This window comes from Lagopus leucura, unplaced genomic scaffold (assembly GCF_019238085.1).
Source record: "Lagopus leucura isolate 7727_CA_CO unplaced genomic scaffold, USGS_WTPT01 Super-Scaffold_100019, whole genome shotgun sequence".
NCBI lineage: Eukaryota > Metazoa > Chordata > Aves > Galliformes > Phasianidae > Lagopus > Lagopus leucura.
In genome coordinates, this window is record NW_024962273.1 from 2,119,096 (window position 1) to 2,143,354 (window position 24,259).

Here is a 24,259-nt window from a genome sequence, read left to right on the forward strand (position 1 = left end):
GAATGATGTATTTAAAGAACCTGAGCTTTTATACGTGTATCAGCTGGGTCTGAAGATGATTCTCACAAGCTCTAACGATGATGATCACTTTGTCAAAGTTTTTCATGTGTTTAAAACCAAAAGTATCTCATTTTCACAAGCTAACGGAAAACTGAAGGCAAACTATTAGGAAGAACTAGAGTTATGGCTGTTACCTTCAAGCCTTCTTCGTGACATCTTTAAGCTATCGGACCAAACGTACATTTCCTCCATTCTTTTCACCCAATCTAATTACTCCTATCTCAAACTCTTTCCAGCTCAGTCACAAAAAACCGCCACTCCAAATTAGAAACTGGAGATCCCAAAGCACCCACGGGCGAGCCCTTTCTTGTGGGTACCCTTCCAGCACGAGGCAGAGGCAACACACGCCCGACGCTGACCTCCATTTGGCTGCCATGCCCCAATGAAACACAACCTCACGGCCTACTTCATGGCTCAGCACACGCTCCGGCTGCCTTTTTAAGATTACAAAGAGCGTAATTAAGCTCCAGAAAGAAGCAGACAGCAGCAAACATCCCACTTATAAAGGGGGCTCTTACATCAGCTACATATCAATACCTCAACTCTGACTTTTGGATTCTTTTTAACCTCTGGAAGCCTTGCGCCAACGTTTACTCCGACTCAGCTCAGCAAGTAGCTTATCCCCTTACACCGTATGTATTCCAGGCGTTTTGACACGTAGCTTTCCTTTAATTAGCAGGAAGCTGTCGGTTGAGCCTGCAGCCCCGCTGACCACCACGGCTGTGGCTGCTGACGGAGCCCCGGCCTTACACGGGCAGGCAGATCCCAACCTCAGCCAACTCCAAACCGAACGCAGCCACTGACCACCCGAACCCCGGAGCTCCGAGGCACCTCCTGACGTGGGGAGGCGAGCCCGGCTCTCCAACTTCAGCGGGCAAACAAGTCTTTGTATGACCGGGGCCTACGGCTGGACCGAGCCAAAACCCGGCACCAAACCCTCACGCAGCTCCAACCCCCCCCCACCCCGCTCCCCTCCAGGACTCTCCACAACCCGCTCCGCCCGCCGAACCCCCCGCTCCGCACCACGAAACCCCGACGCTTCCCCTCCCTTCCCCACAAAACCCCCCGAACTTTCGCACCCCCGGGGTCCTCAGCCAAACCCCTCGCTTCTCTCCCCGCTCTCCGGGCCCGGCGACGCCGCGAGGTGACAGTCGGCCGGCCCTGAGGTAAACAACCGCTCCCCGCTCGCCCCGCTCGCGGCCCCGCCACTCACCTCAGCGGCCCCCCGGCTCCCGGCCGGCCCCGGAGCGGCGCAGGCGGCGAACGCACACAAAGGGCAATAAAGGGGGAGGAGGGGAGCGCGGGGGGTGGGGGCTGCCCGGCTGCTCCGTGCTCCCGGCGGGGCCCTTTCTCCCTCCGCTGACGGCCGCGGGGAGGAGGAGGAGGAGGAGGGAGGGAGGAGAGAAGAAACTCTCCGCCGTCGTTCTCGGCGCCTCGCTCGGCCCCGGGTTCCTCCGGTCCGGGGGGGTTGGGGAAAGGGGGGGGGGGAAGGGGGGGGGGGGGGGGGAAAGAAAGTCGGGGGCCGGGCGACGGCCCCCCCCAGCCCCCGCGGCGGAGAAACGGGAGGCCTGTCCCTTTAACGATATAAATAACGGCCCCCCCCCGCCCCCCCCGCGCTCCTCATCGTCAGCTGCCGCCGCTCCGGCTGCTGGGGGCTCCGGCGCTGCCGGGGAGGAAGATGGGAGGCAGCCACTGCGCATGCGCCGCGGGGGAGCTCGGGAGGCCGCGGGGGGGTGGTAAGGGGGGGGGGGGGGGTGGAAGAAGGAGGGGGGGCTGGGCCTTCCCACAGGGCTGTGCGCGCGCACCCGGAAGGAGATGGAGCTGAGGGGGGAAGGAAGTGGGGGGTGGGCCGGGCCGGAAAGGCGGGGCGATTGGTGTTACGTGATGCGGGAGTGCAGGCAGCGCGGGCGCTGCTGGGAATAGAGCGGGAGGGGCGCGCGCGCGCGCGAGGGCGGCGGTTGACGGCGTTACCTCAGGTGAGGGGCTGAGGAGCGGGGCGGGCTGTGAGGCTCCTGTCTTCTGTCAAGGGCTTTTCAGGGACCCCTCAGCGCCGGGCAGCTCTCTGCGGGCGGATTTCCGAGGGATGGCTGTGGGATGCGGGGGTCACCGTGAAACTGCGGCGCGGATTTCGGCCCTCCTGGATGCTGGGTGTCTGTTAGCACAGGTCACCTGAGGGTGAACATCCTGCTACTCGGGTTAAACAGAGACCGCCAGCGTCTCAAAATGCTGTTTTCGAGTAACATATGCTAAATTAATTCCTTTTCCAAATAGTTACAATTGTATCGTCTTTCTTATTTAAAGATATAATCTTCTGCAATGAATAAACGGAAGTTAAAGGAAAGCGGCGGTACAGATGGGGAATGCATCTCGCAGGTCGGTAACACCGTGATTAGCCAGCTTTGAGTCACGAAAGCTTTCTATCCTCTGCCGTCCCTGTAATTCTGTAATTTCCAACTTGCCCTTCCTAGCAGGAAAACCTTTTCACTTATGAATGGATGGCTGTTCACAGGGGGTCATTGGAACAGAATAAATCTGGAAATGAAGTCAGTATGACTTCAGTAGAGAAAACAGCGTCTGAAAAATCAGGCAGACAAGCACAGCTTGACTACTGCCTAGAATGGGAGAAACGTGAAGTATTCGGCATATAGTGCTCGTTCAGTATTGATTTGTGTGGGAGACGACTGAAGGCTTTGTTGTCATTTCTTAGATTTTGCAAAAAAAAGAAAGGATTCAGCTAAGAGGTGCAACTAAAGAATGTAGGGGAAAAAAAAAACAGATGGGTTGGGCAAGATCAACTCAACTCAGATTGAGAGAATGGGACAGCAGTGACACGTGTGATAATGATACAGGTAACTGTTAGGTCAGATGGACATTCACTTAAAAGGCCTGATGCTGAAATGTGATTTTTTTAAAAGGAGTAATAGTTCACTGGCAGTTTGCAACTTAATCTCTAAAAATCTTTGCCATGACACAAACAGAACACGAGCATTACAGAATTACAAAATTGTAGGGGCTGGAAGGGACTAGTAGAGATCATTAAATCCAACCCCCCTGCAAAGCAGGTTCCCCACAGCATTCAAATAGATTTTCAGGCAATATGAAGTGACGGCAGCATGCAGGTTTTTCTCAACTGCTTGTATCAGAGATGGAGAAGTAGTGGCATAGAGTCCTGCCAGCTTTTAAAAACTGGGATGCACCAGTTTGTGTGCTGCTGGCCAGGTGGTAGAAAAAATATGCTGTGATGCTGAGGTTTGGACATTTGAAAGTTGAAGATAGAGTTCCAAACAACAGGTTTCTGAAGTGGAAAACAGGGCAATGTAGATATATATTTGAAGTTATCCCATTAAATACATCCCAACAAATGGTCAAAATACAGCTATTTACAAAGTTGAAAGACTTTAGATCTTTATTTAATAGTCATTCTGGTGCTTACAATTTCATTCTGTTCTGTTGTGTGCAACATATAGCTTCAGTTTTTCTCCTACCCTTCTCCTCCCTCAATTTTTAGGAGCAGTGAATCTGAATTAAATCTTGAAAGATGATACATTTGTTGTTTTATAACCACCAGATACTGCAGGCAGCAATGCTGTTACCAGTGGTGCAAAAAGTCTATTTAGTGCAAGTCTAAGTGCAAGCCAGAGATAGATTAGTGGATTACTTTTTTAAAGTCTGCTGGCAAATGTTTTCAGGCCTATGTTATGTAGGAAGTTAGAATTATGAATTAGTGAGCTAATTTTGGTGATGTGTAACAGCCCTTTGGGAGAGAAGAAATTGGAATAGAAGGAACTGAAGACTGACATGGCTGTTGCCAGATATATTTTTCCTGTTGAATATTGTGCTTATGGCAACTTAATTCTTACTCCTCTACCATGGAGGACAACTAAAGCTTACGTGTAGAACAGCTGCATGCATATTTTGCTATTACTACATCAGTTACATTACTGGTACAGCCAGGTGTTTGAAGTACCAAGTGTTATTTCTCAGTCTTGTATTATATCTGTAGGTGCAAAAAATGCTACGTGAAAGACTGTGTCACCATCATGCTGTGGGAAAATTGTTTGGGATGGATCAGCAGTACAAGTGAGTAACCACTAAAATCATAAGTAATTCCTACTTCAGCCACAGTAGAAACATAATCAGGTAAAATCTTCACCATAGTTAGGTGTCAAATGGAGGCAAAAGTGAATACATTTGCAACAGCCAGTCCATGACAACTTATTTGAAAGTATGTATGCAGTGTGAACATTCTAATTGAATTATAAGCTTATTAAGTTTATATATCTGTAAGTATTTGTGAATTGGAAATAGGGTTTTTTTTTTTTCTTCAGTACTTTGGATGTGATACTATGTGACCAGTTTCTCTGAAGAAAATGTACAAATTTACTTTGTTTCTTTGGGTGGTTATATTGTTTTATTGGTGTCAAGATTTTCCTTGAAGAAAGAAGACTGGTCAATATATTCATGTGCTACAATGGAGTCACAGAAAGTGATCTTTTCTTGAAAGAATTGATTTTTTTTTTTTTAAAGTTTGTGCTTTGATGGTAGAGAACTGTAGAACTTTGTAAATTAGTGATACTCTTCCACATGATTTAATATCTCAAAGTATTTTAAGAGGTCAATCACTCAGCTTTTGTACTCCTATTACATTTTGTAATGTACGTGCTGAAAGGAAGTTGAAATGCAGAGTTTTTTCTTCTGTTTGAAAGATTCTTTGAATTTCCCCTAATTGCAGTGAATGTTGCCTGATCTGAAGCTCAATGTATTGCTGTTTACATCACAGGCATCTGCTGGAACTGCTGAAGCAAACTGCAGTTCACGGAGAAAGTAATTCTGCCCTCATTATTGGACCCCGTGGATCAGGAAAGACTGCGGTATGGGCACAAATTACAAGTTAGCACAAGGTTTAATAAAGCATGGAGGAGGTGATCTCACTGAAATCATGAGAGCTTTTGGAGCTTGTTTGTATCTCTGTGCCTGCTTTTAAGGAGAGAACTCCTGGTTGTTTATGCAGAACAAGAAAGCATTCTAGGATTTACTGTGAGCTAATTCTATTAAATGGGGGAATTCTGTATGGAGAAATAGTCTTCCTAAAAAAACACCCAAGTATTTGAAGTGTTCCAGATGCTGAGTTTATAGTAATTTCATAAAAACAACTATAGCAACAACAACAAAAAATCCAACTGCTTCATCTGCACCTAACAAAACCATGTACCTGTCTATCTTCACGATGACTTGCAGAAGAATGCATGGCTTTGGAACCCTTCTGTGTCTCTACCAGGTTTCACAGAGCCTTTCAGTATTTTTCCTGTTACTTACACTTCTGCTATAGTGCTTGCTATGGAAGCATTCATCTTTGCAATTAAAGCCAGGTTTTATTTGATAAGTCCCTCAAAAGTTCACCTGTTGTTACTATCAGGCATCTGTAACAATTACTGAACAGGTATCCAAAAACTACAGGCAAACACTAAAGAGCTACAGCAGAGGGACGAATCAGGGCAATGGAAAAAGCGTGTTGACAGAAGGACCAGCACTATAGAAAGGTACCATAAAGAAAGGGAAGAAGATTGCTCACCTTTATCAGAAGATTCCAGGTTCACAGGGGAAAGCTTCATCAAGGAAGAACCTCCAGAAAAAGATCCTTCCCTGTGGCAGTCAGCCCTTAAATGAGGTCTAAGAGAGGTGGAGCCAGGCTGCACCCCCTCCTGTCTCACACGTGAATTGCTTTCACCTGAGCTCCCAGGGCTGCAGCTCCTTTCCCCAGGTGCTCCATCAGTGGTTCAGGCTGTGACTCAGCAGTTCCCACACAAGGGCAGATTTGTACACTTCTACATATTTCTATTTAGAGAATGGTAACGCATCTTAATCCTATTTAAAATGTGTCAGATAACGCTGTTATCTAAGTTACAAGGGTACAGAACATTATTTATGTTAGGACATGATGTGTTTTGCTTGCAGTAAGTGTGGGTTTTGTGTATTTAAGGAATTTTTAAATTGAGGCACGTGAAGCAACGGCATCTAACCAAAGTATCCTATTATGTAAGCACTTGTTTTATGTTTGCACCAGTATGTGATTTGATAAATAGGTTAGTTTTTACTGAAAGATATGTCTGAGGTTAACTTTGGAACTCTTCCCAAGAGCTAAAGCTAAGCCTTCCATGTTTTAAGTACAGTTGAATATAAATACTTGAATAGGTGGTAGAACACGTTCATGATACAGCTGATACTTGAAATCATTCTACCAATTTGTTGATAGATTTCTTGGTTTGTATTTCGAAAACAATCTGCTGTTGCCTTCTTTCTTTACCCACAGTGCTTTGAAAGAAGGATGATTGCCAAAATACTATGAAGGGAAGGAAAAAAAGAGCCAATAAACCCATAATAATAAAGGATTCTTCCACTTTTGTGCTTCTTGCTACCTTTTAAGTAGAATTGATGATTACTTTCTTAGATCTGTGAATTTGTTAGTTAAGCAACAAGTGTTCTCGCTGTGCAGAAAATATATTTTTTAAATTTTCTTGTCTTTGGTAGGCTTTGAAGGTACAGCTGGAGTTGTTGGATAAGGGGTTATCCAGAATAAACAGCACCTGCTTATGGAGCATTAATATGTCAGGAAGTGAATGTGAAGTTTTCCCCTTAACATTTCTGAAAACACTCATAAAGTTTTGTCACCTAATGAAACTGCACATACTATTGGCTGTCTAGGAATACCAATTTGTAGATATTTGTTACAGTTAATATGCTAATCTTGCTATAAAGAAGTTTTGTGTCTTTTTTCCTAGTTATTGAATCGCGTCTTAAAAGGCCTCAGAGAAATGAAGCAAGTGAAAGAGAACCTCTTGGAAGTTCATCTAAATGGCAAGTAATGCAGCACTCCTCAGATACACTGCATTCAGCTGCTGTGTGTTATGTGTACTTCAGGAGAGATTTTGTTTTGACATTTCCAGTCTACCCTTGAACGTGGCTATGCTTGTCTGCTAGCTCCGGAATGCCTTCTTTTGCATGTACACGTAGATAACTTGACTTTCTCTCAGAACATTAGAAATCAGTTCAGCTGGGAACAAGTTATTTGAAGTAACTTTGTATTATATATGGAAAATTACCATCTTGTCTGTATTTTTACAAAGGCCTGCCTTTGTAAGGCTTGAAAGTGAGAGAAGCTTCTGGGTATGTTTCTAGTTGCTGTAGGCATGGCTGCTTGGAATGAGGGAGAGTCACCAGTTCTTCACAAGCAGTCGTTTTCTTTCAGGGCTTTTGCAGACAAATGATAAAGTGGCCTTGAAAGAAATCACCAGGCAGCTGCACCTGGAAAATGTGGTTGGGGATAAAGTTTTTGTGAGTATCAGTTTTATTATATTCTTTGCTTATCTCCCTCTCAAATCCTTGCCTACAAAACTAGCTTTGTAGAATGCAGCTTGTTGAGAACAAATGGGCTTTGAATGTTCATTAGCAAGGTTACAGGGGGCTGGCTTGGTTTAAGGGATGTAGCAGCCTTTAGCTCTAATGACCCTGGTTTACAGGCACTTGATGCATGCCTAAAAACCTGTTCTATGGAAGTCCTGAACATGGCTAGTTTTGGATAGCTCTTCAGAAAACGTTCACTTCAGCTGAAAATAAATAAATGGAGGAAAGGAAAGACTCTTTTAAGACTTAGCTGAATCCTCTGTACGAAATGAATATTCATTGTTCCAAAGAGGCTGTGTTCAGAGGATAAGAGAATTTTGGAAACATCAGTTTTATAACATCTCAAGACAAACAGTAAGCAAATTAACTGGCCCAAAAGCACCATGTTTAGTAAGTTTGAAACCATCTCTAATGTCTGTGGATATCTATCCAGTTTGCTGCCTTCTTGGAGCTCTCATTTTGCATAGACTTTCTTTTAATATTTGCTTCTATTGACGTTTTTCCCAAAGGTGGGAAACCTTCTTACACAAGCACTGAAGTCAGGAACACAGAGATTAATTAACTAAGGTGCTCCAGAAGACTAGGCAGGCTGGAGTACAAGATGGACAATGCTCTGTAGTCACACTTTATCATCTTTTGCAAATGCTTGCTTCCTAGGCTTGCCTTTGCTTTTCTGCTTATCCCAAATTATTTTGGGTTCATAGAATGGACGACAGCGAGCTAAAGTTTTCTTAAATGTAGCTGCAGACATAAAAGGAAATGGCAAGTGCTCAGTTTCAGCATGGCCATTAAGTGTTCACTTTTCATCAGAGAACTAGAAGAACCTTTCAAGGTCTACAGCTCCACTACCAAAAGTAAAAGCTACGGATAAAACTAAGCTTAAATACGTTTAATTACCCTACTATTTCCCTTCAGCTTATTGTGGAATACTTCTTCAAACTCACCGCTTTCTAATTCCAAACAGACTGATTTGCAGGAATGTCCTTGTTGTGTCTATAGAGACCTTTCCTGAGGTTCTGCAGCTCGCCTTCAAAGAGGAAACTGAACACAGAAACTGGCTTTTCTGTGTTCTTCAATAGGGCTTGTGGTCTTCATTTAGAATTCATTTCCATCTTACATTCTTGTTGGCACAGAAGTAGCGACTGAAGAAGGATTGTCATAGCAGTTTACTGTTTTCTGCTGGGAATGTTTGATCTCATAAGGTTGCAAGTGAAAAAGTGGGAGTCTGCTGGTTTTCAGTGGTACCTGTTAGGGGATGGGTGTTGTGTATGTGTAAGTAGAGAATTAGGTGTGCAGTGGCTATTTAAGACTAGAAAATGCTATTTGGAAGTTGAACTTAGTACACACATCCTTCTGATCACTGATTTTAGGCTGAGGGAATTTGTTTGGATTTGCCAGAGATCTGCTGTCAGCGTGGAACAATCAGTTTCCTCTGCTGCAAGAGTTCTGATTATACACCATGAAGTAACACTGTAGCTTTTTAAATGTGGACTGGTTTTGTTATCACAGTTTTAGGAGGAAGTGAGCTTATCTATGCGTCTCAGCTTATAGAATTGTGACAAGGATGCTGCAAAATGACTCTGAAACTTTTTTCCTCTGTGTAGGGCAGTTTTGCAGAAAATCTTGTGTTTCTCCTTGAAGCTTTAAGGAAAGGTAAGCAGTGCCAGCCCCGTTCTGGAACTGTGTGCTTGTTTGTCACTTGACTGGAAAGCGTGCAGCTGTTTCTTCATTGTCTTGTAGAAGCTTTGTAAGGAGGCCCAAGAATGTTGTGGTTACAAAATAATGTAAAAAATGCGTAATACTAAACAAACATAGGCTTAAATGGTGCCATAAAGATTTACATGTGAGGGTCAGCTATGAAGGGTAGATTCTTTTGTTCTGACTGAACCCATTAAAAATGGTGTTTCTACAAAATAGCCATCGAAATTTGTCCCTTGCACCCAGAAATGATGTTTGGCAAAATAGCATAAAACTTACCAGTCTGTCTGTGTGTCTTTTCAGTGATGTAGGAACAGGGCTCAGGGAAATAGCTGAAAGTAAGTATGCATGTAATTAAGAGCAGGAGATGTGAAGCAAAGGTGTAGAAATGGAAGTGACAGTGATGCAACCACGCTCATTTTGTAACTTGTTATCACAGGAGACAGAACCAGCAGCTGCCCAGTCCTGTTTGTGCTGGATGAATTTGACTTGTTTGTGCATCACAAGAACCAGACGCTTCTGTACAACCTGTTTGATGTATCCCAGTCAGCACAGACTCCAGTAACCGTTATTGGACTCACATGCAGGCAGGTAAGAACTTGCACCTCAAAAATATTCAGCTCTTTTCTTAGTTGCAGTGTTCTCTGACACGTTCCTTAATTCACTGAGACTTTCTCAGTGGCTTTTGGATTGAAACTGACACTGACACAAACACAGCCAACCGAAAAGGTGAGAACCCTCACTTTTCCTGTTCAGGGAACAGCAGGTTTGTGTCTCTAAAGAGAGAAGGGACTGTTGTCCTATGTTACCACAGAAGAGCTGTGTTTATCCATGTGGCAATTTTGCATTATGATTTCATTCACTCTTGGTCACTTTTTGATGAGGATTGGCTCGTATTTAAATTGTTATTCTGAGCAAAAGGGATTTTATTTTATCTTTAGGTTTTTGAAAAGGAAACAGTTCAGTGGGGTGCTTCTGCTGTAACACTGGCATGTTGAACATGGATTTTAAACCCTTATTAAACTTGTTGTGATTTTTACAATGACACTGCGGGGAAATGAGGACAGCTATGTGTGTGTACTGTGAAGTAATTACTGCTAACACTGGAAGATGATACTTAAAATCATACTGTTTTTCTTAGTAAGCTCTACTGGTTGCAAAGGGATTAATGAGCAATAATCATTAAATCTTTAATTGAAGCCTGGATCTGAGGTTGATGGGGCTTGGGTGGTATTTAACTGAGCAAACTGCTACAACTTAATAGAATGGTTAATAATTGATATATTAAATTATAGTCCTTTTTTTTTTTGCTCCATTGTCCAAGTCAGGCTTCTCCATCCTTTGTAGTTTAGAACCCAATATTGCCCTGCTTTTGAATCTGCATTTGGAAGCTGTTGTGGTTGTGATAGCCACTGCTGCTTAGTTTTTCAACTGCTTGTTGTGTGTGTGTGTCTTGTAGGCCCAGTTTTTTTCACTGTTGGTGCTCTGTTGACTCTTACCACGCTTTCTGGTGAGGGATTCTGATGTTCTGAAAGCTGGTTTTGTTGCAAGTAAAAGGGAGAAGGGAAAAATTGCAAGAAACAGTAATAGTTCTGCGCCAGCAGACGGTGTGGGGAACAGGACTGCTCCAAGTGGAGGAAACACAGCTTGCTTCTGATGCTGATCTATTGCTATCAGCTCTGAGAAAAATAAGACTTTCTGCATTACGTTCAGCCACCAACTTGATGGCAGCCGTGCTGAGCTCTGTGTGGCAGCTCAGGAAGATACGTATTGGCTCTTAGCATTTTTGTAGCTGGATTTTTTCAGGCTGACAGAAGGCACGTGAGCTGCCAGCCAAGCACACAGCTTCTCTCAGCCGTGAGGGGCTGCAAAGTCTCGAGCTCAGGCTTAAGGAACTGAAATATTTGCAGCATCTGTGCAGAAATTTGCCACGTCTCCTAGCAACTAATTACTGTGTGTGATGTAGTGCACCACGTGGTTTGGGTGAATGGCAAATTCTTAGGCACTTCAAGGCATGTCAGTTACAGTAACTAGCAAAGGAACGCCTGAAGTCTGAGAATTCACTTGGGTGGGTTTTTAATTGTCTCTTCCACTGCAACAAAGAATGCACTAAATAATAATAATAATTATTTTTGCAAGGATATTCTGGAGCTCTTGGAGAAGAGAGTGAAATCGAGGTTCTCTCACCGACAGATCTACTTGATGAATTCCTTTACTTTTAAGCAGCACATTAGGATATTCAAGGAGCAGCTTTCTCTTCCTGCTGACTTTCCTGACAAGGCTTTTGCACAGAAATGGAATAGCAACGTTCAGGTATCTAAAGCTCTTGATATTTGGCTTTAGTAAAACTTGTACAATAAGATCTTTTTGTCTTAGACCAGTATTTCCTTTCAATATATGATATCTTATGAGTTAAATCAAATTGCAGTAGACAATCTTTGATTGCTGAAGTGTGGACACAGAAGCGTAGCACAGAAGACCAAAAAGTTCAGGTTACACATGAAGAACTGCATTGGCAGTGCAGACTGAGCTCTGTGTGATGGTTAGCTAACAAGTAACGTGCTGAGATGACGAAAATACCACTTCTTTTGTAGCTTCTATCAGAAGACAAAGCTGTTCAAGATGTACTGCAGAACCTCTTTCACTACAGCAAAGACCTGCGTTCGCTCCATTTCCTGCTGGTATGTATTTGGGTACAGTATCTCCCTGAATAACCATCACCTGTGAAGATCACAGCTGTTTTCGAGGCAGCTGTCAGAGCTTTCTGTGAAACATCTTACAGAAGATGGGTAGCATTAATTTAAACACCACAAAATATCTCCATGCTTCTGCCTGTGTGAAAAGCCTGCCAAGCATAAGTGTCACTGTGTGCAAGTGCTCAGATTTTCCCTTCAGCTTTGTGCTGGGCTGTCCTGTGTAGTGTTTGCAGCTTTTCCCATCTCAGTTTTTATCCTGTGATACGTGGATCGTTGGCTTCTGGCTGTGATGCTGAAAGTGGAGCGTGGTCAGAGTCTCTTCTCTGCTGGTCCTGTGCTTCATTGAGTTAGTTACAAGATTGCCAGCTATTCCGAGTTTAGCAGCACCTGTTTCTTTCTGTGTGGTATGGATGAATGCCAGAAAGAGTCCATGGCTGATGGGAATAACTTTTCTTTAAGCTCCAAGGTGTGTCAGAGCTGATCCCTATTAGCCTTCGTAGTCCAAAACCTCGTTCAGTTCCTTTGGAAGCTGGGTGATCACACTCCTTTTTGAGGCTGTTACACTGACACCTGCAAGGAGTGGAGGAGGACAAAAACAAGTATGTGGTGGTAGAAAGCGTTGGATTGATCTCAGTGGAAGATCTGCATTCAGTAGATAAAACAGGCATTTTTTCATCGCACAGACATGCAAAAGGAGGAGGCAGTCACTGAAAGCCAGCTTTTCTGTCTCAATGAATATTGGACTACTAAAGAAAGCAAGTGAAGGTCGGTGCTTGTACCTGCTGCTGTATGAAGGTCCTGGATAATCCATAGCTTTGAAGGAGTGGTGGTGAAAGAGGTCAGGCAGTTGTGTGTTTATTAACTCCAGTTTGTTCAAAACTGGCATTCTGTGACAGGCAGTTGAAGACTGAATGATTCAAGTTGTGACTCAGTGGGAATGTTTATTAGATGCCCTTGGTTGGTACCCTGCCTCCTGTAAACCATGAGCTGCCATCAGATGCTTTCCTAGCAGTGACACAAGTAGCTCTGCATGCAGAAGTCTGTTTGGAATAGCTGTAAGTAATTTCTTGCAGCAATCACTGAAGTATGTTAATCCATTGAAATTAATATAAACAAGCTAATGAGTGTTTATGTCCTCTGGTGAGGAGGCTTTAAAGTTTTGAGCCTGGAAAACCTTCCTGGCAAAACATAGATGTTGCTACCAGCTATTTACAGGGTTTTTGTATGAGCATACTGTGTGTGTAGGGTTTATTCATGACTGTTCCCAGTAGGTGACTCCAGGGGAAATGTGTTCTTCTGCATTCCATCTCTGAGTAGAAAGTGTGCCTGGTAATTAGTGATTAAATGAAAAATGCCTTCTGTTTTATTTTTAGATGCTTGCTCTAAGTAATGTTACTGTTCGTCACCCTCTTATCACCGCATCAGATCTTCAGGAGGCAAGCAAGCAGTACAGGATGGACTCGAAAGCAAATATTGTCCATGGTAAAGCTCAGGCCTTTTTTGACTGTGTGTTTAATAGTACAGCAAGCATTCAGTCCATCCTTGAGGTTCTTCTGATGTAAGGGCTGCTGTGTAACACGCTGATCCCTGAGGGCATGGCTGGGTCGGGGAATACATCTACCCATAGGGCTGCTTCCCACTTATCTGCCTTCTTACATCTGTGCGTGGATGCAACAGTGCTGAATAAACCAGAAATTCAGTTATACAGTGAAGGATTTGTGTAATTACTGCATGGGGAGCTTGGCCAGTGCCCCACTATGGTGTGTCTGATGGCTCTCAGTGCCAAAGAAAGTGCTGGTAACGTGGGCAGGGGTGGCACTTCTGTCCCATGGCAATGACAGAAGAAGGGAAAACACCTTCTGTGCTGGTGATGGTGGGAGTCTGAATGAAAAAAAACCCTGCAGGTAGTGCTGCTTGGACCTGAACATCCAGGAGTTCCCTTCCTGAATGTGTTGAGCAACATGCTGAAGTTTTCATGCAAACAGTGAAAAGAAAGAAACAGCTGCTGAGGGTACAGAGCCCAAATGCATTTACAGGAGGAACTGCTTTTATCCCACTGCTGCTTCTTGGCTCCTGGAAGTTGCAGGCTTTGGTTTCCTTGGCCCTGTGAATCCCAGTGTCCTGTTAGCATTTCACTGCATTGCTTCTTTAGCTCTGCATGGCAAGTAACCCCTTCAAACTCTCATTTCGTGACATGCTGTACAGCAGCATGTAGATGGATTTGATGCTGCCCAAAATTCTTTGTCGTGCTGTATCACGGAATCACAGAATGGCCTGGGTTGAACAGGACCACAGTGATCATCTTATTTCAACCCCCTGCTACGTGCAGGGTCACCAACCAGCAGACCAGGCTGCCCAGAGCCACATCCAGCCTGGATATCTGTTGTCTGCAATAATGGTTTTTTGTTATAGTTAAACTTCTGGGGTTTTGACAAACAGCTTCTTAACATTCTCATTTCAAATATCTGGAGAACTAATGCTCTGCTTTATCTAGCTTCCCCATTCTGGAATTGCATTACAATTAGGAAGATAAAAACCACAAATATGTGAAGCCTACAGCTTACAAAAAGTATTTAAAATTGCATATGAACTGCTTGCGTTTTGGGTAAGCTTAAGAAAAACACTTAGAGGTCTTGTCTTTCCCTCTAGGTTTGTCTGTCCTGGAAATCTGCCTAATTATAGCTATGAAACACTTAAATGAGGTTTATGAAGGAGAGCCATTTAACTTCCAGATGGTTTACAATGGTGAGAGCAACGCATCAGTTCTACGTACAATAAATCTCTCGCTTCACCCCAAGTAACTTTGCCTGCCTCTCACCTCTGCAGAATTTCAGAAGTTCATCCAAAGGAAGGCACACTGCATGTACAACTTCGAAAAGCCCGTCGTTATGAAGGTAAACCCGAGACGTGCGTTTTTCTGAAGTATTTAGATGCGTTTTTGGCAGGTGCGCGGGCAGGGCGGGCGGTCACACAACGCGCTGAGGCGGAGCTGGAGGCCGTGCCGGCAGAGCCGTGCTGGGAGCAGCCGCAGCCCCGCTTCGTGCTCTCGGTGCTGCACTGCCCTCTGCTGGTCTCTGCCCGCTGCGGTCCGGCAGGCACTCAAATGTGAGTGCGGCGCGCTGCGGGTTCTTTGGTTCTCAAATGAGCACCACCGATTTAAGTGTGGTGGCCGGCAGAAATGAGTGTTAGCACAGGTGGCTCGTGCTCCCACAGGAGGCATTTGTGTGTCCGTGGGGATGCGTCGCTGTCCTCAGCTTGCTTGTTTGCTTCTGCTGTTTGGTAGTGCTTCCCAAATGTTACCACATCAAAAACCTGTTTTTCTTGGTCCACTTCTGAATAGGTCTGAGTGGAGTTCTGAGTCAGTGTGTGGTGTAGTAGGACAGTATTTGCCTCCGACCAACTACAATCAGAAGTGCAAACTGACAAATGTCACTTTGGTTACCTGGTGCTCGCTGGGGCTGCTGGGCTGTTGCTCTGTTTTTGGCTGGGCTCAGGCTGGGCTCTGGGTGGCATCTCTGTAGGGCCCAACACGTGGCTGTGCAGGTGTGTTCAGTTCATGAACTTAACTGCAACCAGCAGTTCAGTAGTCCAAAGCTGCTCTGATCTTGTCACTTCTAAGCTGAGTTTGATAGTATATACAAAAGATTTTAAGTATGCTTTTCTTAGAAAATACTATTATTCTATTCATTTCTTGTGGCTTGCTGTCTACCAAAATGGGCATAGGGCAGAACAGAGCTGGTGTTTAATGTCTGTCTGTTGCTGTAGCACATCACAGGCTTCTATTAAAACAGCATCTCGTGTGTCATTCAAACCAGCGCGGCTCAGAGCGATGTTGTCTTCATTCTCATCTTTTTTTTTTGTTTGCTTTCAGGCATTTGAACACTTACTGCAGCTGGAATTAGTGAAGCCCATAGAAAGGCCGTCGGTGCGTTCTCAGCGAGAGTACCTCTTAATGGAGCTGCTTTTGGACAACAACCAAATCATGGATGCTTTGCAGGCGTATCCCAACTGCCCCACAGACGTCAAGCAGTGGGCAGCGTCGTCGCTGAGTTGGTTGTGAACGTCTGGAACCTCACAGCACACTGCATCAGGACATGTGGAGGTAACTGCAGTCTCTGCAGGATGTCACACCCCCAATCCGGGGGTCAGATGAATAAATTTTTGCAAGGTTTCTTTGCTGTGCTTGACCAGTTGTTTTTGCATTTGTTTTAATTTTGAAGAACCACGGTCCTACGAACATGTAATAGCAATGAATTTGAAGGCCTTAAAAGCACTGAGCTGAGCTAAACCCTTTTCCTCACTATTTTTACTTTGTAGAGATCAAAGCACTTGCTCTTCTGAGTTTCATCATTTCAGATTAAGACTGCTTCAGCTCAGTGGCAAACTGCAGCAGATGTTGTGGCTTTCAGGCTGTAGGTTCTGATCCATCTGCAATACAACTTTGTCAGGTCAAACCTTCACTCACAGCCAGCTTCATCTGCTAAGTGGTGTTTTTATGTGAAGCTGCCTCTCTTACCCACCCACTCTGTGTCCTGCTGCTTTCCTCCTCTGCTGCCTTACTTTCGAAGGTGTTGTCTGTGCATCTTACAGGACACAGCGGTGCTTTGAAAGGCAGCAAAATATTTAGCAGGAGAGTCATGACAGTGATGTGGTTCCTCCAAGTGGTGGCTTAGGCAACGTACGTGAGACTATCAGGATGCAATGGAAACCAAGTGAAATTGGTTGCAAGGTTTTTTAAGCAGAAAAATTTTTACAGAAAGAGAAGTATTTAATCAGCAACAACAGCTGGTTCATTCTGCAGTCCAGTGAGCATAATTCAAAGCTGCCATTTATGAGCTAATTTGTAAAGCCTGGTGTTAGCTATCTGCTCCTCCTCTTATGTCCTTTGGAAGGAAAGAGTGGGGACAGGAGCAGAAGGCTGGGGACTGCAGGACTGCGCATGGGGATGGAGAAAGGTTGCTTGGAGCAGCTTCTCTCTTCTACCTTTGCTCAGACCCCTGTTGCTGAGGGTCAGGGGTGGGAAATCTGAGACCCTTGGTCCAGAACAGGACAGCAATGCCAGGAGGAGAGCTATCCCAGTGCCGGGGGAGATCTGCACCTCTGCTGCAGACTGCAGTGCTGTACTTCTGGACGAGGTCACCGTTTGCACAACTCTGCCCACTGAGGCTGTGTTAGAGCTCCTCTGTGCAGGTGGAAGTGGCTTTATTTAGTGGTCTTGAACCCACGTATCTGATCTATGCTGAAAGTGTGATTTACAATTTCACAGAAAACCAACAAGTCTGACTTCAGTCTAGTGCCACTTGTAGGACCAAATGTACAGTTGCAATACAGCAGGCTGGGGAAAGAAAATAGAATAGGATGGTAGATATCTCCAGCCTAAAGGCTGGGCTGATGAAGCTGAATGTTTTCAGAGTTTGAGCTCAATTACCTGCAAACCCTTCCAACCCCCCTCCTGTGCTGCGCAGTGCTGCTGGGGGCACCTGAGTGCTGGTGAGCAACAGCAGCTCCTGCAGAACTGCTGGGGAAATGACTGCAGAAGTAGAGAAATAGCTGTTTCTCCTCTTCAGGTGTCACAAACTCAAAACAAGCAAAAAAAGCATCTGCGAGTCGTAGTAGTCACATTTTTTATTTTAACTTTTGGGGGAATAGGGGAAAAAGAGCATACATTTGTATTTGTACAATATTTAACAATCACTTTATCGGGAGGGGAGGGTTTGTTTTTCGTACTTGCAGAAAAACAGCAAGCACATCTGACAGTAGTACAACAACCTGTGCCCAAAACACTGACAAATACAAAGAGTAAAGTTAAAATAATTGCTTACCAAAGTCTTGAGAGGTAACGAATAGTTTATGGACTGAAACTGCACTTAAAATAATAATTAAAAAAAAAAAAAAGTACTGCTGGTTGAGTATCTGAGGTAAAAGATGTTCCATCACGGATGCTACTTGAATCGTTTTGCCCATGAACCCACATCACAGCTTTCTGCATTTTGTACCAAGTGTTCCTAATAAACGGCGTCGTATTAAAAAAGGCTACAAACGAGAAGCTGGAAAAAGAGCAGAGTGAGGGCCCTGTTCTTTCTGGCCAGTGCGAACACGAGCAGGAGCTTCCTGGCCGTCTTCCTGGCTGGTTGTGTTGTAGTGAATGCACCAATGTTGGTCTTTGGACTGACTTCTCCTCAGGAGCTGAGGTACCGGGGAGCTTTGCAGCGCTCAGCCACGCGTTTGTTCCTAAAGAACACAGGGACAGCAGGCACTGACTGCACGTGGGTAATGCTGAAATGCTTCCACTGCATCGACCTCGCTGCATCCTGCTTGCATTTATGCTCCAAAAATGCTGGCTCTGACATTTCTCAGCTTGCACGTTTAATGCTCCAGCAGTGAACCAGAAGTTAACCGGAGTTGCCCTGCGAGAGCAGCTGTACCCAACCCAATTGGAAAGCATTTGTACTGTGAATATCTTTTTTCACAGCTGCACTGAAATATGCTGTTGCAAATCAGGAAATTCAGAGTAGCGCAGTATTTAAAGCTCAGATATACCCCAATGCAGTTTTAAAACACAAAGAAAAGCAATCTTGGTTTCCTGGGGCAAAGCTCAGCATGTGCAGGGGTGCAGCTCTCTGCTGCCAGACCCTGCAGTGGCTGAAGCCTAGAGGACAACACAAAAGTGCTGTGTGTTTTGGACAGGACCACTCTTTGCTTGAGAATTTGGCCTGTATTTATTCTACTTCTGCTGGGAAACGGGTTGAAACTCAATGGGAGCACAAAGGTTTTTAGCAAAATACAAATGGATCCTTATTTGTTCAGAACTCAGCAGCTCTGTTTATGCCCTGCTGAGTGCAGAAGATGGCATCCATGGAGTAAAAATGGAAGCAAAATGAAAACGTCAATTCAAGTGGCCACAAGCAGCAGCTTTTCTCTTTTTATGACCCAGCTGAACACCATGGAGCTGCACCCTGCAGTAGCAGCAACCCTTCTGAGCCACATGGAACCTCAGCAGAAGGCCGAGCAACAGTGTGACACAGCACAGGGAGTGCAGCACAGAGCACCACCGCAGCCCTGCCTTCCCTCCCTGCTGAGAGCACACTGACCTACGTCCTGTTTGCTGTAACCTCCATTATTTTTGCCAGAGATGAAGTCCCTGTAGAACAGCACCTTGGGGCTGTACAGACCAATCTTCCAAGGTAACGTTCACAGTGAGCCCCTAACTGTAACATTACAGGCTAATTTCCAAAGCCCTCCAATGCTCGGTGTGATAACAAACACGCGGTGATAACAACGCACAGCACAGCACTGGCTGACATCAGTTCTGTAATCCAGAGGTTTAACGCATTTATTGTACTCTGTGTAAAGGACCCAATAAACCTGGTGGAGCAGTACTTCTGAGAAGCACTTTGGCACCTATCTACCAGTCCATTTATAATTTACATGTAAGGCATGACTTCTGAAACTCAAAAATAACATTGGAGTCGTGAAAAGCAATTTCAGTGTTCTTCCCTACGTTTCTGCCAGTCTGCGGCACGGACAGCGGTATTCGTTACCTCTGATTTGTCATTGCATATTTAAGTTACACTGTGACTGAATTATCCCTGACATCTGTAAGTGTTTAGCATCTGAAAAGTGTGGCGGTGGTTTCAGTTGGGGTTGGAGAAGCCCGTGTATCACAGACAGCAAGCAGTACGCTGATAAGATGGCACCAACTTGAAGTAGAGCGAAGATGCAAATCTCAAAGCAGAGAGGAAGGAATTTGGGGTAACTGAGCTTCCTGAGGTGATCCTGAAACAGAGACACAGAAGCCACTGCATCCTGTTTAGTGAGACAGAGAACACGCTAGGCAGACCTCGTCACAAACATAAATAGGAAAAAGAACTTCTCTTTAAAATAAAATAAAAAAAGTCTAAGATCTCAGAGCTTTCCAGTGTCACAGCTCACAGAAAATTAAAAAAGTCATGCTTAAGCTTTCAACTATTCCTCAGACACAGCAAACCTAAATAGCATTCCATTAAATAAATGTATGAGATACTCTGGGAAACAGAGGGAAGAGAAAAAGCTTCAAACTAAAACAGGGAGGAAAAGGTCGTTTCAATAAACAGCACTTTTTTTTTTACACACAACAGGCTAGTACAAGAAAAAGGCTAAAAACACTGCTTTAGGAATGGCCATTTACTGTTGGCATGAAGCATAGCTTACCCTTTTTAAATAACACAGTGAATTTGAAATACATCATTTACAAAACACGGATCAATTTATTATTCCAATTTTGTTAGTGTTGTCAATCTCATAATTTAGCAGAGGTGGAACTGAGGTATACCTTGTTGAGGGAGGTTAAGTAATACTTGGAAGCCTCTTTGCTATATCCCACTTGATTACTTTTGTTTATGTACACCGAACAGCAGCACACTAAACATTCACAAGCTGTGTCATATTGGCATTACAATAGTCATCTTTATAAACAACAGCAAATGCAATAAAAACAAGTTACCCTTTTTTTTCTTTTTTTTTTTTTTCTTTTTAAATCTGAAATGAAATGTTTGATTTAAAAAAAATAACAGTAGTTCATTTAAGGAATTAGTCTCTTCTGACAGGTATTAAGAAATCTGATGTCAGTTTTTAAAACGCTCCGTTAGCCCATCCAGGTCCGCTCTTCGTTCCAGGCCCTGAGCAGCACACTGCCACCTCATCACGTGTCCTTCCGGCGTCAGCAGGGAATGCAGAAAGTCTCATGGATTCGTGTGTGGGAGGAGGAGGGGGAGCAGAAAGGGAAACACCTCCTGAAGATGCTCCCAGAGACCCCGCGGTCGCTTCACACAGAACACAACGACGACAGCAGTCCCGTTAGCTTTAGCAGCTCCAGTCGAGAGTCCCGTTGGTCAGTGACGTGACCAGTGCAACTATCATAGACTGGATTCTTTGGGAGGAAAGTCAACATTTGTCACCATTGTGACCACAGTCACAATGTCCTCTGTCGTTATAATGTTAGTTAGTTTTTGCATCTGAATAATGCGTTCTTCTACGCACCCCGCCGACAGCCTGGCTTCTGCGTCGTGATCCCAGCACTCCTCGATGGTCTCACAGAGCATCGCCATTCCCTGCGGGCAAACAGAGGCAGGGTGAGGGAGCGTGCCACGAGCTCAGCAAGCTCCGTGCAGGGGAACTCCCAGCAGCAGGCTGCGGTCTAAGATACATCTGCCTCGTTTTATCCCTGTGGCCAAATTTGTCTCCAAAGCCAGCACGTCGTGGGCCTTACACCTTGTTTATTTTGTGCCCGACGCTGCCATCTGCTGGCAGCCGTTGTGGAACTTCGTAAGGTCTCGCACTCAAGAGGTGAAGCTACGCAGGGACAACGTGAAACCAAACGGTACAGAAGGGGATCTGCACCCGCCGCAGCTCGTTTCTCTCCAGCTAGCACAGCAGTGTGCTGATTACAGGGAGCAGATGGCAGCGCACACATTTGCCTTGCAGACACTGTCATCTATTGTTTCCAATAACCCATTTTTTTGAAAACAAAGCAAAACAAAACCAATCAAAACAGTGCAAGGAATGCACAGCAGCATCAGTGCAAGTCTCCGGCCCAAAGCCAACTCAAGAAGTTACTCTTCCCTCACAGCCCCCTGAATTTCCCACATGACACTGCTCACCCTGTGTTACTGCATGCACTGCCTGGAGCTTTCATGGAGGAAATCAAGACTATTATTTCCTACGTTTAATTTTATCATGCATGATTTCATTTCAGACATAAAACCAAAGAATCTTTTCTTTAACCAAAAAAAGTACTTTCAATTCACTCAAGATGAGAAGGAACTTCTTTATGGCGTTCATTTAAGTTTGACTATGCTTAAATTCTTCCTAAAAGACAACTGTGTGAACGCCACCCAGGATTAACACTACCTGAAATTCAAATCACAGCAGAACCTGGTGCAGTACTTATGCTGGACACCATAAAAACTTGTCTGCTTATAAAATTTAGGAGAACTGTTCAAACTTGAAATACAGCACCAGTAAGAACTACTTACAGAATGCTTTTGCCAACACTCTCTTAGAACAGGTCTCTTCTTTTTATGAACCACAACTTCCTGCATGTCTTCAAGGGAAGGATGCTGGCCAATTTCTTCTTCAAATGGCAACATGTATTCATCTACAGGGCCTGGAGACAAACAAACAAACAGATAGCTAAACCACAAGTTCTGCTTAAAGGAAAGAAGATTTCTGTGTTAGAAACGTAGCCCATCAGAGGCTTACGGTGTAGTTTCACTTCCGGTGCTGCTAAAGCTCACACTGCGCCAGGCGAGCAGCAGCTCAGCCCCTCGCTGACAGCTCACAGCCTTTGCTCTCCCACCCATGGCAGCCACACACAGGGTACACAGGGAAAGGAGGAAGAGGAATATGAACAGAGAAGCACAGCACAGAGCCCACCGAGGCTCAGTGAGCACTCCAGGTACGTGTAGAAAACAAGGCAGTTCAGAGACAGAAAGCAGCTGTGAATGCAGAGCTGCACACAGCTGTGACTTGGGAAGGCTGCTTTCCTTTCACATCTCCCTCACTTTCTGGAATAATAACCACACCTGCCAGAGAGATCTACAACACACTCCTAGTAAGATTTAGGTACGTATGTTTTACAGTACAAGGAGGCAAGAGAAATCAATACAGAATGTGGGTCTGCCTCCGAGAGCGCATCGATTCCGTTAGTAAACGGCTTAACATCTTTAAAAGGGCAAAAGCCTCCCTCGTGGCTCCCACTCTGCGAGGAGTATTTGGAGCAGAAAAGCACTGAGCGGCCTCACGCTCATCTCAGATCTCTGCTACACCCTGGCTTTGCAGTGGATGTTTTCCAGCTGCAGTGAGCGGTCCAGGAGAACTCTCATGACAAATGGTAGCAGAAGCCCAAGCAGAGCTTTCATAGTTAGTTTCATTAAAGACTTCACTCCAAATTGAACTGTCCCCAAATATTTTGAGCCTCATCTTTTGTCTTGTCCTGCATTAATGCTGGACACTGTGAGAACTTGTCTGCTTATACAATCGAAGAGAACCGTTCGTATTGAAATACAGTACTGGAAATCTTTTCTTGATAGCTTAAAAACTGAACAGTTTGCTTCATGGAAAAATACACAGCTGTGACAGGCTCCCAGCTAACAGCCCATGCTGCACACTGCTGACACAGCCGTGTTTTCAGTCTCTGAGCTATCAGCAATTCCTGACACCCGTTAAAACTCACATCACACCAGTGCCAACAAAGAGAAGGACTGGGCAGGGAGGCACTGAGCTTCCACAGCAGTGTCTCACTCACGCCTACAGTTAAATCAGCAGCAGAATCTTCTTCATTTCTCATTCCTTTGCTCACTACCATCCTTAATGCACGCTGTTGCACGCATACAACCTACCTTCCTTTTTCTTCCCATTTAATAAAGCATTGCAATCAGGTATTTTGCTCACCATCTGAGGCAGTGCAGCGTGATGCCAGCTCCCAGAGGACCAGGCCCATGGCATACATGTCTATTCTCAAAAACGCATCCCTTTGGAAGTTTATAGCACCTTCTAGGACCTCAGGAGCCATATACCTTCGTGTGCCAACCTGGAGAGACACAGACATAACAAAATTGCACGCTCAGAACCAATGTGCCCACTATAACCATTTTATTGAGATGGTGCTTATTAGAAAAATAGTGTAGAGCAGCACTAACTTTTGTCCGAGATTCAAACCAGCCACGGCTATCTTGGCTTACAACTAAATCTTATTCTTCTGGAATAAGAGGAAGTGTTTTTGTGCTTCTTTTTTAAACTTGGCCCTACGAGGGATATTTATGAAGCAGGACAGTCTGAATATAATTTCAAATAACAGATTTCTACAAATAATTCAATGTACTTGCTAAAACTGTTCCTTATTCCCTTTCAGGTTGCAGGAAGGCCACTCATTTTTTGATATTCTGGATACATTCTTTGAGAATTATTGCAGTTGCACATAAAGATGTAGAACTTGCTTATGCCTCTGCCCCCGACAGAAGTAACAATACCAAAGGAAAACCAATTTAAACCTAGAAAGTTATATGGAGACATTCATGCAAATCTGGATGTTAAATGGAAACTCTGGGGCTACCCCTTCATTGTGCCCACAACCAACAGATGCAATTATGTCACTGAATAAATCAGAGCTTTCACCATGTCTGAACATTCAGCCTCCACAATAATAGATACGTTTCTCTTAAATGGTGCTACTGAGGTTTTATAATCCTAACATAAGGATTTTATTTTTATCCCTAAACTGAAATTCTGCCTCAAACAGGGTAAATTTAGTTTTTCAGAAACCAAAATGCTCCAGGCTCAAGCTTGTTATTTAAGAAGTACACGACACAAAGCCAGTTCCCTGCTGCATGGTAAGCACTGAATTCATAGCAGAGGGACAGGCAATA

At 44.4% G+C, this 24,259-nt stretch overlaps 3 protein-coding genes across 14 annotated transcripts in view; 1 reads left to right on the forward strand and 2 right to left on the reverse strand.

Annotated features, from left to right (window-relative positions):
- MBD5 (methyl-CpG binding domain protein 5) overlaps positions 1 to 1,528 on the reverse strand; it is a 130,447-nt gene extending 128,919 nt beyond the window's left edge. For all 11 annotated transcript variants that reach the window (XM_042878022.1, XM_042878020.1, XM_042878026.1 and 8 more), the window contains exon 1: positions 1,274 to 1,528. The gene's annotated coding sequence lies outside the window, so the exon portion shown is untranslated. The remainder of the gene's footprint in view (positions 1 to 1,273) is intronic.
- Positions 1,529 to 1,932: 404 nt separating this feature from the next.
- Positions 1,933 to 24,088, forward strand: ORC4 (origin recognition complex subunit 4). 2 transcript variants are annotated; one of them, XM_042878034.1, is made up of 15 exons: positions 1,933 to 2,036; positions 2,362 to 2,433; positions 4,064 to 4,140; positions 4,841 to 4,931; positions 6,840 to 6,915; positions 7,307 to 7,392; positions 9,066 to 9,114; positions 9,599 to 9,750; positions 11,299 to 11,472; positions 11,754 to 11,840; positions 13,229 to 13,337; positions 14,505 to 14,600; positions 14,682 to 14,749; positions 15,727 to 15,957; positions 23,746 to 24,088. In XM_042878034.1, exons 2-14 carry the CDS (start codon positions 2,377 to 2,379, stop codon positions 15,913 to 15,915), a joined length of 1,311 nt encoding a protein of 436 aa, XP_042733968.1. In that variant the 5' UTR covers positions 1,933 to 2,036; positions 2,362 to 2,376; the 3' UTR covers positions 15,916 to 15,957; positions 23,746 to 24,088. The 2 variants fall into 2 exon arrangements, with proteins under 2 accessions (XP_042733968.1, XP_042733967.1); XM_042878033.1 differs by lacking the exon at positions 23,746 to 24,088 and having other exon boundaries at positions 15,727 to 16,026.
- The window catches only part of ACVR2A (activin A receptor type 2A), a 57,136-nt gene continuing 50,342 nt past the window's right edge, over positions 17,466 to 24,259 (reverse strand). The window contains exons 9-11 of the mRNA XM_042878032.1: positions 23,286 to 23,424; positions 21,869 to 21,999; positions 17,466 to 20,944 (exon numbers count right to left, since the gene is read on the reverse strand). Of these exons, the coding sequence (XP_042733966.1) occupies positions 20,750 to 20,944; positions 21,869 to 21,999; positions 23,286 to 23,424 (465 nt within the window). The 3' untranslated portion in view covers positions 17,466 to 20,749. The remainder of the gene's footprint in view (positions 20,945 to 21,868; positions 22,000 to 23,285; positions 23,425 to 24,259) is intronic.